General features: G+C 41.4%; 1 protein-coding gene across 2 annotated transcripts in view; it reads right to left on the reverse strand.

The window, feature by feature from the left end:
* Positions 1-15,420, reverse strand: part of CASP7 (caspase 7) — a 37,449-nt gene continuing 22,029 nt past the window's right edge. For both annotated transcript variants that reach the window (XM_025190684.3, XM_006134972.5), the window contains exons 3-7: positions 10,189-10,337; positions 7,785-7,913; positions 7,187-7,362; positions 5,552-5,681; positions 1-2,300 (exon numbers count right to left, since the gene is read on the reverse strand). In XM_025190684.3, coding sequence (XP_025046469.2) covers positions 2,065-2,300; positions 5,552-5,681; positions 7,187-7,362; positions 7,785-7,913; positions 10,189-10,337 — 820 coding nt within the window. In that variant the 3' untranslated portion in view covers positions 1-2,064. The remainder of the gene's footprint in view (positions 2,301-5,551; positions 5,682-7,186; positions 7,363-7,784; positions 7,914-10,188; positions 10,338-15,420) is intronic.

The following is a 15,420-nucleotide window of genomic DNA, read 5'->3' on the forward strand; positions in this document are numbered from 1 at the left end:
GAAAATTTAAATTCTTTACTGATCAATTTTTCCACAAAATATTCAATTGTATATTCACAGACATATAGATTTGATTTAAGAAAAAGTACATTTTGTCTCAACAGTAAGAAAATATATTTAGACTTACAAATTTGGTAATTTGGCACTAATATACATATTCTTAGAAATGTTCAAGGAACCTTACTCTGAATTTTGATAGGGAAAGAAAGAATACTTCACCCATTACCACCTAAGTGAACAACTGGTTAACCTGACATTTTTTGAATAGGTAATGAATATTCATGAGAGATCATATCAAAGAGAAGGACAAGCATTTGCTGGCTCAGAGCCGAAGGAAAAAAAGAAAAACACTGTAGTTAAAGGCAGTTCTGATACCTGATGAATGTTTACATTTACAAAGTACATTGCAGTACTTTGTGTGTGCAGAATAGAACAGAGAAACAAAACCTAAATAATCACACTTATTAATGAAGAATGTCATTGTTTCCATTCACCAATATAATTTTAAAATAAAAACTATTAATTGATTTTTGTTGGTTTTAAAAACTATTCCTGAACATGACACTTTCTAATCTAAATAACTTGCAAGTAACAATCAGTAATTTCACTATTTCCAGTACCACTATCTTTTAAATGTAGTTTGCAAAGTAAAACTCTACTTGTGTAGTAAATGGATGAAAATCTTGGCCACATTAATATTACATTTCCACATCCTCTTTACAGATGTTCTCTTTAGTTACCTGCCTTGATTGGGCTTATAACTAAGTACATTTGAGCACACCGTAAAGCAAGGATAGCTCAAATTGTCACTATTCTTTATTTTTCTTAGAGAAAGAAGTTGATGTATGAGATCAGAAACTCCACTCCAAATAGGGGCTCAGTTTTTAAGCACACATCCGATAATAAAAGTGATACATAATGGTGTTACCTTAGCAAGATTTCAGGGAGGGAGCTGTTGTTGGAAGATTCTGAGAATTTATTTGGTTGTGTTCAATGTAGAAGTTTTACATACTGATTTCTAGAATTGTTTAATTTCTCTGGACTGACAAACTTATTTTTGTTTTGTATAACTTGCATCTTGCCTAGTCAGTTACTTAGCTTTGGACAGAATGAAAGAAAGGTGATGCAGTCAAGAAAAATAACCATTAGCAAGAATCTGAATGTCAATACATTTTAGTTCTTCCATCTTGGAAAAAGATATTGCCCAAATATACTTTCTAAGCTTCACAAGAACATTTTTTCCCAATAGAGGTAGAATTGGTTGATTTGCAAAAAACCACTTTAATACACAATCAACAGATTTATAATGAAAGCCAGCTAGAAAGGGAAAATGCCAACTTATTTAGTCCAACTCAGACAAATGGGAACTATTATCTGGATTTTAAATATCAACGTCTGCAAATCCACCACTTAATCCAGAAGAAATAGAGCAGCAAATATTAATAATCCACAATTAGTCACACTCCTATGCAATCTGTATTCTCCCTAGGATGCCTTAACTAACATTACTTCCTAGAACGATGTATATTTGTACAGCTCTTCTTAAACATGAAGAATAAGTAGAAAGTCTTCCATCTTTTAGCAATGCAGTACAGTACTAGAAACAATGGAAAATAGCAATCAAATAGATTTGTTTTTCAAAATTCTGAGATGGGGGAGTGTGTGTGAGAGAGAGTGAGTGAGTGAGATAAATCAAACAATAGAAAAATAAACAAAAATGAAAAAAGCAACCAGAAAGACATCGGTAGGATCTAGTTGAGTGTATAGAATGGACAACTTCCAATTTTTCTGTATTGCTAAGTATGCTGGACGAGATCCTCAGCTAGTGTAAATCAGCATAGGAGGACATATGAAAATGGAATTATGGACTTTACATCAGCTGAGGGTCTGGTCCAAAGTTGTTTTTTCCTCCAACAAAACCTTAATTAGGGCTCAGCAAATTGGCTATATCTGCTTTCGCAATTATAAGAAGCCAGGAAAAATCTGTATCTGCATGAATGAGCTGTGCCCTGAGTGTACAGTCAAACCTCCTGGGGGGAAAAGGTGTGCCCTGCCATCACCCCTTTAAATATGCTTTGTAAAGTAAAGCTCTTTAGTGAGCATGGAGACCACACAGGGTATCTGTTTCTTCTCACTGTAGCGTGGGTCGTCCGACTGTGATTCAAAGTTGATAGCCACCATGTAGTTGACCCTGGTGAGGATCTGCATTAATTCAAGTTGTTTCCCAAATTCATTTAGCGTGGAGCATAGAGACTGCACAAACCAAGAGCCTCTCCCTGGGTTCCTCCAGGAATAATAACCTAAAAGAAGAAAGAGATAAGGAAGCACATGAATTATCTTTCCTCTCTAAGGGGGGGAATAGAACTCTGGGTTAAAAAAAGGATTGCTGGTAGATAAATTCATGGAGGACAGGTCCCTGTTCTGTTCATTCCCTCTGAAGCACCTGGTACCAGTCACTGTGGGAAGATCGGATACTGGGCTAGATGGACTACTGATCTGACCCACCATAGATATTTCTATGTTCTTATGACCCATTTTTGAAGCACCTTATATAAAGGCCAATCATTCTTAGCTCTTACAGAATCACAGAATACTAGAATTGGAAGTTAAGTTGACTGGTCCGTAGTTTCCTCGGTTGTTCTTATTTCCCTTTTTATAGACAGGCACTATGTTTGCCCGTATCTCTCCTAACTTTCATGACTCTTCAAAGATGATAGTTAATGGCTCAGATACCTCCTCTACCAGCTCCTTGAGTATTCTAGGATGTATTTCATCAGGCCCTGGTGACTTGAAGATATGTCTGGATAGCTGAAGATATCTAACTATTCTAGTTTTTAACCTGTTCTTTTCCTATTTTAACTTCTAAATCTACTCCATTTCCACTAGCATTCACTATGTTAGGCATCCAGTCACAGTTAATCTTTGTGGTGAAAACCAAAACAAAGAAGTTGTTAAGCACCTTTACAATTTCCAAGTTTTCTGTTCTTGTTTTTCCCTCTTCACTGAGCAATGGGCCTCCCCTGTCCTTTGTCTTCCTCTTGCTTCTAATATATTTGTAGAATGTTTTCTTGTTACCCTGTATATCTCTGGGTAGACTGAACTCATTTTGTGCCTTTGTCTTTCTAATCTTGTCCCTGCATACCTGTGTTTGCTTATACAGGCAGTCCCCGGGTTACGTACAAGATAGGGACTGTAGGTTTGTTCTTAAGTTGAATCTGTATGTAAGGGTATGTCTACACTACAAAGTTAGTTCGAACTAACGGACGTTAGTTTGAACTAACTTTAATAGGCGCTACACTAGCGCTTCGCTAGTTCGAATTTGAATCGAACTAGCGGAGCGCTTAGTTCGAACTAGGTAAACCTCATTTTACGAGGATTAAGCCTAGTTCGAACTAGCTAGTTCGAATTAAGTGGTGTGTAGTTCGAACTAGCGCTGTAGTGTAGACGTACCCTTAGTCGGAACTGGCGTCCAGATTCAGCCGCTGCTGAAACTGATCAGTTTCAACAGCGGCTGAATCTGGACGCCAGTTCTGACTTACATACAGATTCAACTTAAGAACCCCAGGCATCCCCAAGTCAGCTGCTGCTGAAACTGATTAGCGGCTGATTCCAGGAAGCCCGGGGCAGAGGCTTCCTGTAGTCAGCCACTGGTCAGTTTCTGCAGCGGCTGACTTGGGGACGCCTGGGGCAGAGCAGCTGGGGTGCTGCCGGATTGGTCCAGTAGCGCTCAGAGCGGCGCTACGGGACCAACTGGCAGCGCCCCAGCTGCTGTACCACAGGCGTCCGGAGCAAAGCTGCAGAACACGGGGGCAGCGGGACAGCCCAGACGCGCCGTGGCTGTCCTGCTGCCCTCGGGCTCCGCGGCTTTGCTCTGCTTTACTCCCCCTCTCCCTGGTCTGCAGACCAGGGGGACGGGGAGCAAAGCCGCGGAACACGCGGGCAGCCCAGCCGCGTCTGGGCTGTCCGCTGCCCGTGTGCTCCGCCGCTTTGCTTCCTCTCCCTGGTCTGCTGGAGACCAGGGAGACGGCCCCGTTCGTAACTGCAGATCCGACATAAGTCGGATCCGCGTAACTCGGGGACTGCCTGTATTCATCCTTTGCAATTTGACCTAGTTCCCACTTTTTTTATGACTCCTTTTTGATTTTTAGATCATGTAAGATCTCCTGGTTAAGCCAAGGTTATCTCTTGCCATACTTTCTATCTTTCCTACACAGTGAGGGTATGTCTACACTACCACCCTAGTTCGAACTAGGGTGGTTAATGTAGGCAACCGAAGTTGCAAATGAAGCCCGGGATTTGAATTTCCCGGGCTTCATTTGCATCTTGCCTTGTTCCACGAGGAGTAACAGTAGTTCGGAATAGGAAGCCTAATCTGAACTACCTACTCCGTGCCGTGTGCACGGAGTCTGAACTAGCGGGGATTTAAAAATGGCGGCGCCCGGCAAGATGCAAATGAAGCCCGGGAAATTCAAATCCCGGGCTTCATTTGCAACTTCGGTTGCCTACATTAACCACCCTAGTTCGAACTAGGGTGGTAGTGTAGATATACCCTGGGATAGTTTGCTTTAGGGCCCTTAGCACTTTTTCAAAGGGACATTATTAACTGTCTTCACTTATTTTTCCTCCTAGCCTTGCTTCCCATGGGACCTTAGCTACCAGCTCTCTTCCTGAAGTCTGCCTTCCTGAAATCCATTGTCTTTATGTTGCTGTTCTCCCTTCTACCATTCCTTAAAATCATTAACTCTATGATTTTAAGATCACTTTCACCCAAGCTGCCTTCCACTTTAAAATTCTCAACCAGTTCCTCCCTATTTGTTAGATACCCTTCTAGATTGGATTTTATCTCGAGATAGAGATGCAAATGTTGTGTTCCAAAATTGCTAATGAAGCACGGGATTTAAATAGCCCACGCTTAATTAGCATAATGGCGTCTGGCTGCCATTTTGAAATCACCTTATTGCGAAATAAAACACCTTGCGTAGCAGCATTATTTCGAGAGAAACCCTTCTCTCGAAATAACTGTTGTTTCTTTCTCTCGAGATAGGGAGCAAGTGTAGACATACCCGAACAAATTTCCCCCAGTAGCTTTCTCATCTTTAAAAAAATAAAATAAAAAAAAGTCTCCAATGCATTCCAAGAACTCGTGGGATAATCTGTGTCCTGCTGCGTTAGTTTCCCAACATATGTTTAGATAGTTGAAGTCCAGCACATCATTCATGCGCATATATATTTATAGTACATCATTCATGTCTGCGCACGCGCGCGCACACACTCACACACATTCTACATCATCCAGGTAGTATTTATCACAATACTCACATGAAGTATCACTATTACCATTTCACTAATGAGGAAATAAAGTGGATAAGATATAAAGTTACAAGCAAATACACCTAAGACAGGCAAATTATTTTGCCCCCAACTGTTCAATTTCTTTGATATTTACTTATTCATATTTAGGGACTAAATTTCTAAAGCCCTGGTGGAAAATGCATGCTTCATTGTCAATGCAGTTGCACACAGAAGTCAGCCTGTCCTTTTCATTACTTACCTGGCACGGTGGAATAGGCAAACAGAAAATCTGCCTCTACTGGAATCTTGTATCTGGGATTGGCATCTGTGTCGTCAGCAAGTCCAGAATCCGTCTGTATCCCATCATCAAATTCAGATCCTCTACATGCCTGAAAACAGAGTAAAGACAAATAGCGCTTGTCTACATGGGAAAACTGGTCATGTTTTAAATCCTGTTGGTGACTGTGATTTAACTAACCATTTAAAACAGGCCTTTCCATCTACTATAGCCAGGGAGAGTCTTGTCGGAAAATGTGCTAGTTGATCATACTGAATCTTTGGGAGAACTTTGGGTGGACCACAACTAGTGATACATTTTTAAACAGGAATCTCCACAAAGTACAAAATCCTGTTTAAAACTGGCTCTGAGTCTACGTGTTTAGCAAAACTGTTCATAGTTTAAAATGTTGACAGTCAACTAGTTTGAATGGATGATCTATTATGTCTCTAAGTTACACTGCAGAGTAACATTTAAATTTCCTTTAAACAGTGAAGTACAGAATTATATTTCTTAGTACCCAAGTCATTCACTGCCATGCCAGCGCAGTTCAAGGGCTTTACACAGTTAACGTTTTACAATTATACACCCCAAGTCTCTACTTTTTAAATATTTTGCTCCATTCCCCTACTTCAGTCCTCACTTTCTCTCTAGCTATGCTGCTTGGCGAGGTGACATATTAGGACTGTTTCTAATGGGAAACTGTACACATAAAAAAGTCACTCTGACACTTGCTGGCAATCAGCGGAGGGCCAAGCATCTGAGATGACGTATTTCACACCTTGCATAGCAGGACTAAAGGAAGATGGGGGAGAGACGTAGGGGAAAACTTTCACTCCTGCTGTCACCCTAAAATGTACATCCTAAGCAGATAAATTGGGGGCGTTAGTCCACAGGGTTGTCAACAGGGCACTTTTTACTAGCACAACAGTTCACTGACAAATTTCAGAAGCATGTTGGTAAATATATGTATAATATAGTAATACACTAAAATAATTGTATGTACAGATTTCTCCTGCTAGAAAACAACAATCTATAGAAATAGCCTGTGTTCACAGAAATTTGGACAATAACGTACTCTATATGTTGATACCATCTTCAATGTGCTCAGTTCTGTCTCCAAGATAATTCTTCCATTTGAAGAGCTTGTATTACCTGTTAGTCCCGGGACTCCTTAGAGACAAACAAAATATAGACGATCAAAAGCTTTCGTGGTTAAAACCCCCTTCATCAGATGAGTTGGGTTTTACCCATGAAAGCTCCTGATACTATATATATTTTTGTTAGTCTCTAAGGTGCCACAGGACTACTTGTTGTTTTCTGAGTTACAGAATAACATGGCTACCCCTGAGTAGTATTACGTAGAGAGAGAAGTAGCATATAAGAGATGGGAGGAGAGAGTTAGAATGAAAATAGGTACATTTTTACACATTTGTATTATATACATTGGATATATTGTCAAATACACAATGTCTATAGCCAGCTACCCCCCATCTGTGATTTGCTGGTCAAACATCTTTGTAAAATTCAGTAAGTTTACCTACAGTGCCACCATACCACAGGAAACCACTGGGAACAGTTTTCCTCTTAGTACTGTCTACTTTGCAAGGTTGTTACCTGGATGAAAAACAATTTGGGTTTGCCTATCAGTGTTTTACACTTGTCTCCTCTGAAAAGTGTGGTGAGTTCCTTGATTGGCAACGTTCCATCAGTGCCATAAATTGTGCCCTCTTCCCCATGGCTTAAGAAGACACAGGCAAAGCAAGCAGCATCACTGTGGTTCTCAGCCGCAGCTGCAAATCAAATAACATTTTCTCAGTTCAAAGGAAACCCCATTACACTTAATATAAATGAAAGAATGATAAAACAGCACTACATGTACAGTGGGACCCAGCATGCGCTCCAACAGGAGAAGCGTAACTCATTCAGAAAAGTGGGGTTTTTCATTGCAACAGATTGCAGGTGAGTGGAGACTTTAACTACTTTTTGGTAATTTGGAGAGTGTTCAGTGAGCAGGGACTGAGCTCTGTACCAGACCCAAGATCCAGACCCAAGACAGACAGAGCAATTGGACAAAGGCCACTCTCTCAGTAAATCAAGGGAATCTGACTGATAGCTCTGAATTAAGATGGAAAGCATGAAAACATCAGTCTGTTTTGATACCAAGTTTTTCATTATGTGGAAAAGTACATCAGTGAAGAATGTGAACTGTTACCTTGTTGGAGTAATTTCAATATATCATCGCAGCGTCTATCGTTATGTACAACCACCTCAAATCCCAAGCGTTTAAAACATACGGCAAGCTCTCCAGCATCTTTATCAGTGCCACTGCGGATGCCCATACCTGGCAGAAAATGAAGAATACCACAATGCAAATAACTTGAATGCTCACAGCTGACTCCGCAGGTTTACAATTTACTGTCAGGCTTCGAAAAGAATATGGTGATGTGATTTTGAAACACAGTCACAAATAACCCTGCCATTTTCAGATCAATTTGTAAGATTTTTGGCTTTCATGTAAAATAATGCGAGGTTCAAGGTAAAAATGGACCTGGGCCTGCAACGGGCTGTATAGCCTCAGCATCTTGTAGAGTAGGCCCTGTGGCCTCATTGACCTCTGTAAGGCTCATGTGCACCGTCTTCCAAAATTAGAACAATGAAAACGTGTTGAGAGTCTTACAAAAGAACCGCGCCTTGTCATATTTACACATGAACAATACCACACGCTGCAAAATGCTTTGAAGTCAGAAAACGTTAAGGTTTTATTCTTAACTTAGGCCCGTCTCCTCAACTTCCCTCCCTGACAGGCCAGAAATCCCCAACAACTCTCACATGAAGGAAACGGATATAAGTTCTTTGAAGCAAGCACTTTTATACACTATGTTTGTACAGAACTCAGGAAAAAGTGGTTCTGGAGGAAGTTATTAACCACTACCTCCAATACAAATCTATCTATATATTTTAGGAATGTGCATCTGTGTGCCTATCTGTCTGTAAGCCCATTTGTTCAAGAACGCCTCCTAAACAGTAAGAGCTAGAATCATCATATTTGGTATGCAACCTCCTCTTACCGTAACTTAAAGCAAGATCATGGTTTGGTGGTGACAGGACAATGGGATGTGCCTGGAATTCGATTGTTTCTCTTAAAATGGAAAGGGAAGGGTCTGGCAGGAGGGAGTTATACTGCAGAATGATCACAGGGGCGTAGCGAGGGGCCAGAGGTGGGGAATGGGACAGTCATAAGAACGAAAGAGTGGCTATACTGGGTCAGACCAAAGGTCCATCTAGTCCAGTATCTTGTCTGCTGACAGTGGCCAGCACCAGGTGCCCCAGAGAGGGTGGACCAAAGACAATGATCAAGCGATTTGTCTCCTGCCATCCCTCTCCAGCCTCTGACAAACAGAGGCCAGGGACACCATTCCTTACTCCCTGGCTAATAGTCTTTTATGGACCTAACTTCCATGAATTTATCTAGCTCTTTTTTAAACTCTGTTATAGTCCTAGCCTTCACAGCCTTCCCTGGCAAGGAGTTCCACAGGTTAACTGTGCACTGTGTGACGAAGAACTTTCTTTTATTAGTTTTAAACCTGCGACCCGTTCTTTTCATTCGGTGTTCTCTAGTTCTTCTATTATGGGAACAAGTAAGTAACCCCACTGGGCCAGCAGGGGGGGCACAGCTATCTGTTATATATGTCAGAGTGTGTGTCTATCTGTGAGGCTGTCTGTCCCCCAGTCACAGGACATGCACCCCTCCCCTGGATGTGCCTGCTGGAGCTGCAGCAGCCATGGACAGGTGCTTCTCACCTGGCCCCAAACTCCTGCAGTGAGAAGGGCCTGGAGTTGTCCTTTCTCCCTGGGGCAGCCTGCATCCTCAACCCCTCATCCCCAGCCCCATCTCAAAGCAATGATTTAAATGTCAAAACAAAACAAAACTTAACTTAAAAAACAACAAATAGTCTGGTAGCAATTTAAAGACTAACAAAACATGTAGATGGTGGTATGAGCTTTCGTGGGCTCAGCCTACTTCTTCAGATGTGACTGACAAAAACTTATTTGAGTTAAGGAGGTGAGCAATGCCAGGTAAATCTTCTAGTGTTATATGTTATCACTTGCTCTCCTGTATGCATGAATAAGGCAATTTGGTTTTGTTGTGAAGACAGGACATCCACTCTGCAGCATAAGCCAGATAAGGGGGAGGGAGAATGTCCAGACTGCATTAGCAAGAGCCACATACAGCTTGATTTGGATTTGTAGTCTATGATAGCACCAGGCCACAGGACAGCTTGGGAAAATTATAATTCATGGAAGTCGGGTTCATAAGATAACTCGGTGAAGCAAGTTGGTAAGTTCTTTGCCACATGGACAACAGTCCCTAGCAAAAGTGGGCCTTCTGGCGTGGCTAAATGTTAAATAGGCAGTGTGAGCAGGCCAAGAAATTGCTAGAGCAATTTCCCAAGAAAGAAAAAATATTTATCTAAGTTTTATGGTCTTAAAAAAAAAAAGTCTGTAAGAGAGAAAACAAGGCTTGTTGATCAATCAACTGATGTTAAAGCCCTGTAAAGAAAATTAATGCGGCGAATAGGGAACACATTAAAGTATGAGACAAGCACAAGAAATACCTGTATGGTTCTCAAAATTTTTGTTGTTTATAATAATGCATTTGCCAACATTCTTGTAGTCCATATTATACTTGAATGTTGGGCTAACCAATCGGTACTGGGTACTGAGGGAGGTCTCTGGCTGCTCGTCCTGACCATTCTTCTTTTTTCTGTAAGAAGAAAACCAGAGGAGACATCAAATGACAGGAATCACATGTTCTGTAGCTACTTTTCTTATTCCACAATCACTCCCACTCTACTTTTTTCTTCTTCTACTACCTACAGAGTCCTCTATATTCCAGCTAGACCCATAAAAATCATCCCATTCTTCTCCATATAAAAACTCTTACCCTTTTAAGTCACAATCATAATTCTTTAGGGCTACGGCTACACTGTAGCCTTCTTGTGGAAAAGCTTATGCAAATGAAGGCTGGCGCGGAATATCGCCACGCTTCATTTGCGTACTTAATGAACAGCCGCTTTTGCACAAAAAGGAGCTGTGTAGACGGCTCCTTTTTGTGCAAAGCCTCTTGCGCAAAAACGGCCCCTAATTAATTATGCAAACGAAATGTGGCGATACCACGCCGCACTTCATTTGCATATGTTTTTCTACAAGAAGACTACAGTTAGCCGTAGCCTAGATTCGATGGAACTACAACCTGCAGCCAGTGGTTCCAGTCACAACCTACCAGTCTGCTTCACTGCAAACAGTTCAAGGAAGAATAGACACGGGCATTTCTTTGGAACTATCCACAGCTGCTCAGCCAGAGGGTTTTGAGCTCACCTCATGACCTGGCAGGAACCAGTGTTCTTTGCTCTACAAACTTTGGGAGTAAGAACACAGGATGAAAATGTTCCTACTCCTAAAACTAACATGCAACCTAATACCATATGTAAACTTTGTGTGCTAATAAAGTACTAGATGCCTATTTTAGAAAATGAATGTGATTTCATTTTTTAGCTTAAACACCCTAACCTGGGGACAGGACTCTTTCTATAACTTTCTTACAATAAAAAAAATAAAAATACATTTCTTGCATATAATTACATACTGTACTTCCTCCTGCAAATCGAAAGACTTCATTTGCATTACGGTCAAAAGGACCTTTTCTATCGAGAGATGGCAGAATGATTACTCACAGTTTTTTCAGTAAGTGAAGTTTTAAAAGAAATACCTACTCCAGTAATGTTGTTCCTCAAGCTAATTTTAGGTGAGGGAAGCAAATGGGAAGCTAGCTGCTATTTCAGGCTGCAGGTAGAGACAAAAGGGTCTGATCAGTCTGCTGGCAAGTCCCTGGCAGTAGGTGTCTGGTGGTGGCAAGGCCTATGCAGGGACTGCTGCAATGCAAACTATCTACAGCCTCTGCTCTGCTTATGCACCAAAAGTCAGATGGTAACAGTCCACAGAGAACCTGATTTAAACCCCTCTGAGGCCAACTGGAGTCTTTTCAATGACTTCAATGGGTTATGAGTCACATTCAGCACCTGAAGGGATGGTCAAGGATGGGGCAGAGGAACTGCCTCAGCAGATCTCTTGGGTTTTTCAGTCCAGTATCCCATCTCCAATAGTGTTTGTTCTGAATGCCCCAGAGGAAGGCATAACTCCTGTCCTCAACACAAGTAACAGTATATAACTCTATCACAGGGAGGAATTTAAGAACCTAAGACTGGTCATACTGGGTCAGACCAGAGATCCATCTAGCCTAGTACCCTGTCTGCCGACAGTGGTCAATGCCAGATGCCCCAGAGGGAGGGAACACAACAGGTAATCCTCACGTGATTCCTCTCCTGTCACCCATTTCCAGACAAACAGAGGCCAAGGACACCATTCCTACCCATCCTGGCTGATAGCCATTAAAGGACCTAACCTCCATGAATCTATCTAGCTCTTTTTTGAACCCAGTTAAAGTCCTAGCCTTCATCACATCCTCTGGCAAGGAGTTCCAAAGGTTGTCTGTGCGCTGAGTGAAGAAAAACTTCCTTTTGTTTGTTTTAAACCTGCTGCCTATTCATTTCATTTGGTGACCCCTAGTTCTTATAGTGTGGGAATAAGTAAATAACTTTCTTATTCACTTTTTCCACACGAGTCATGATTTTATAGACCTCTATCACATCCCCCCTTAGTCTCCTCTTTTCAAAGATGAAAAGTCCAAGTCTTTTTAATCTCTCCTCATATGGGACCTGTTCCCAACCCCTAATCACTTTTGTTGCCCTTTTCTGAACCTTTTCCAATGCCAATATATTTTTTTTGACATGAGGCGACCACATCTGGATGCAGTATTCAAAATGTGGACATATCATTTTAAAACAAATTATTTTAATACAAGTGGATGATGGGATTATATCCTAGGGATGTTAAATCTTGATTAACTAATCGAACAGTCGATGGGATTTCTATCGACTATTGATTCGATTAGTCTATAAGGGCGCCTCCGCCTCTGAACTGTAGCAAGAGCCTGGTAGGGAGCGTGGGACTCCCCCGCTGGCCCCACACTCCTTGCGGCACCTGAGCCTTTGAAAGTGCAAGAGCCACGCTGGGGCTCTTGTACATTTCAAAAACAGAATTGCAGCAGAAGTAACATGAGCTTCTGTCCCCGCTCGCGCCATTTCCGCTGTGCCTCTACCTCTCCTGTCCCCCATGAAGATGGTGCTGGGGGGAACCAGCTTTTAAGCTGGCTCCTCCCAGCACCAGCTCCTGCTCCCTGCATTGCTGCCTCTCTCTGATAGAGGCAGCAGGGGGGGGGGTGGAGGGTGAAGTAACTAGTCGCATCACTAGTCGACTATCTGATAAGCTTCTGCTTACCCAATAGTTGACTAATCTCTTACATCCCTACTATGTCCTTTCAATTTTAACATAGTTAACCCAACTGATACTGCTCTTCTTATTCCTATATCTAAGCCTTTCTAGAAAATTCCCACGTTCTGTGCCTCACCCATACCCTGCAGCAGTGAGAGCTTAAGTTGATTAAAAAAGATTTTCTTCCCCCCCTCCCCACAATTTAAAAATTGTTGCCTTTTAACTTTGAGTTACCTCTTGCTCTAGGGTAAACAGGAGACCAAGCTGCCCTTCTCTGTGCTGTCATTTTCATATGCAATATATTTTCCATTTTAAAATGGCTGACTTTTAATTTCACATGTCTCTTGTTCTGCTTATTAAATCGATGTACTTAGCAAGCCTTCTCTGCACTATTCATTATGTTACAGCACTTCCATCATATTCCCTCTTACTCTTTCTCCTGAGATTACTAAAGCTCCTGAATATTTTCTAGTTACAGAGACTCACATGCATTTAATATTTTGAAGGTAAACGTAGTCACCCGTTTACTTGCTTGATACTTTCATTCCTTCAGATTGTTTGTGGGCTCACAAAGCAATCAGAACAGCAGAGGTGATTATTCAACTTTGCCCTAGGTGGAGGTACCAGAAAAAGTTATCCACCTTCAAATTTGACTTTCAAGGATGGCTCCAATTTTTATTTTAATCTAAAATTCTCTTTTCCCTCTGCAGTCTGGTCCTGAGGCAGACAACATGATCTGGAACAATTGCAAGGAAAGGTAATTTCAAAATAAGAACGAAGCATTTACTAACTAGGGTCTGGGTAAGTACGCAGCATACAGCTTCCTCAATCCATGATGGTTTCAGGCTTGTGCAACTTGTGGTTTTGGCAGAAAAATATTTTAAACTGGTTTCCTAACAAGCATTGTTGCTGCATGCTTACTTCAAACATATCAATCATTGTCCCAGGTAGTCACAGCCTTTGTAAGACCCAAATAATGGGTCTAGACCCAAATAATGTCTTCATGTCACACGCAATTATTATTCATTTACAAGTTGCACCCATCTCATGACCATTTCTCGACACTCTTTCCCACAGCATTCTGCAACCTGTCATCTTCCCAAAAACTTGTACTCCTTCTGAAATCCCCATCAAATATCTTTGTTGAGCCTTATCACAGTGCAAGATCTTCAAGAGGCATGCAAAAAACTATTTCATTTCACTGTAGTTCCTGTGTGACACACAAGGCACAATTCTGAGAGAAGCGGAGGACCAGAAAGTCCTCTTGACTTCAAAAGAAGCTGCAGGTACAAGACAGCCACTCAGTACCTCTCAGGATCAGATCAGAGAGTCAACAGAGTAATTCTGGCAAATTTCTTTTGGTAACAGTCCAAGCTAATGCCCAACAAATCACTAAGGGAACAACTTTGAGGTTTATATACACAGGTATATGTACATACTGGATTTTCCAGATAGCACGCAGTCTGTTATTGGAGTCTAACTTTTGGGTCACCCTATGTAGGAACATTCAGATTGCCATACTGGATTAGATCAATGTTCTTTCTAGCAGCAGAAGATACAAATCACTGTCGAAGAATGTCCAGTACCGAATGTAAAAGAAAATGATGGAAGAAACAGCATAATGGACAATTACGTAAGAATTTGTCCATTGGCTTAGGACTGGAAGCATGAAACTTTTTTATCTGTTACATATTTTTTACCCTTTATCTTATTTGAGGATATTTTCATTAGCACCATAAATGTCTTTATTGTTTGTTTTTACAGACCCAAGAATCCAGCAATATTGAAATCTCCTTTGGCAACATCAGAGGTGGAATGAAAACCAGAATGTGCTCACTATGTCCTGGTTTAGGCTTGCACGTAGTATTGTGTCTGAGGCCGCATCTCCACTTGATGCACTGGAGGTCGATCTGGTGTCCGATTTAGGGGATCTAGTAAGGAATGGTGAGGGCACCCCCATTTGGTGCGGGTTCTCCTCGATTTACTAGTAAGGGAAGCTGATGAGAGCATTTGCTCCCATCGACCTCCCACTGTGAAGACAGCACCAAGCTCAGCTTAAGGTACATAGACTCCAGCTACATTATTTATGCGTACCATTATTTAGTTGTGTACCTTAATCCGACCTTTCGGCTCTAGAACAGACCTGGTCTGAGAGACCTGCTTACAAAGGCTGTGACTACCTGGGGCAATTATTAATATGTTTGAAATGAGCATAATGTTGATAAAAAATTAGTATTTCTGCTTGCCCATATCATCCTGTTCACCATCCCATTGCTGAACTCTGAAACACTAAAGAGTCACTGGGAAAATGTAAAATAATTTCCACCTTGCTTCACCATAGATCAAATTCTTACGCCCGTGGGTAAAGACTTTGGGATTTAAACTGTGAATTCAAACCTCCAGAAAACATGTTTTAAAAAACAACTTTTAAAGCTCTTTTCCCAAGACTGGAGTCT

The sequence above is a fragment of the Pelodiscus sinensis genome, chromosome 8, assembly GCF_052426305.1.
Source record: "Pelodiscus sinensis isolate ZL-2025 chromosome 8, ASM5242630v1, whole genome shotgun sequence".
Lineage (NCBI taxonomy): Eukaryota > Metazoa > Chordata > Testudines > Trionychidae > Pelodiscus > Pelodiscus sinensis.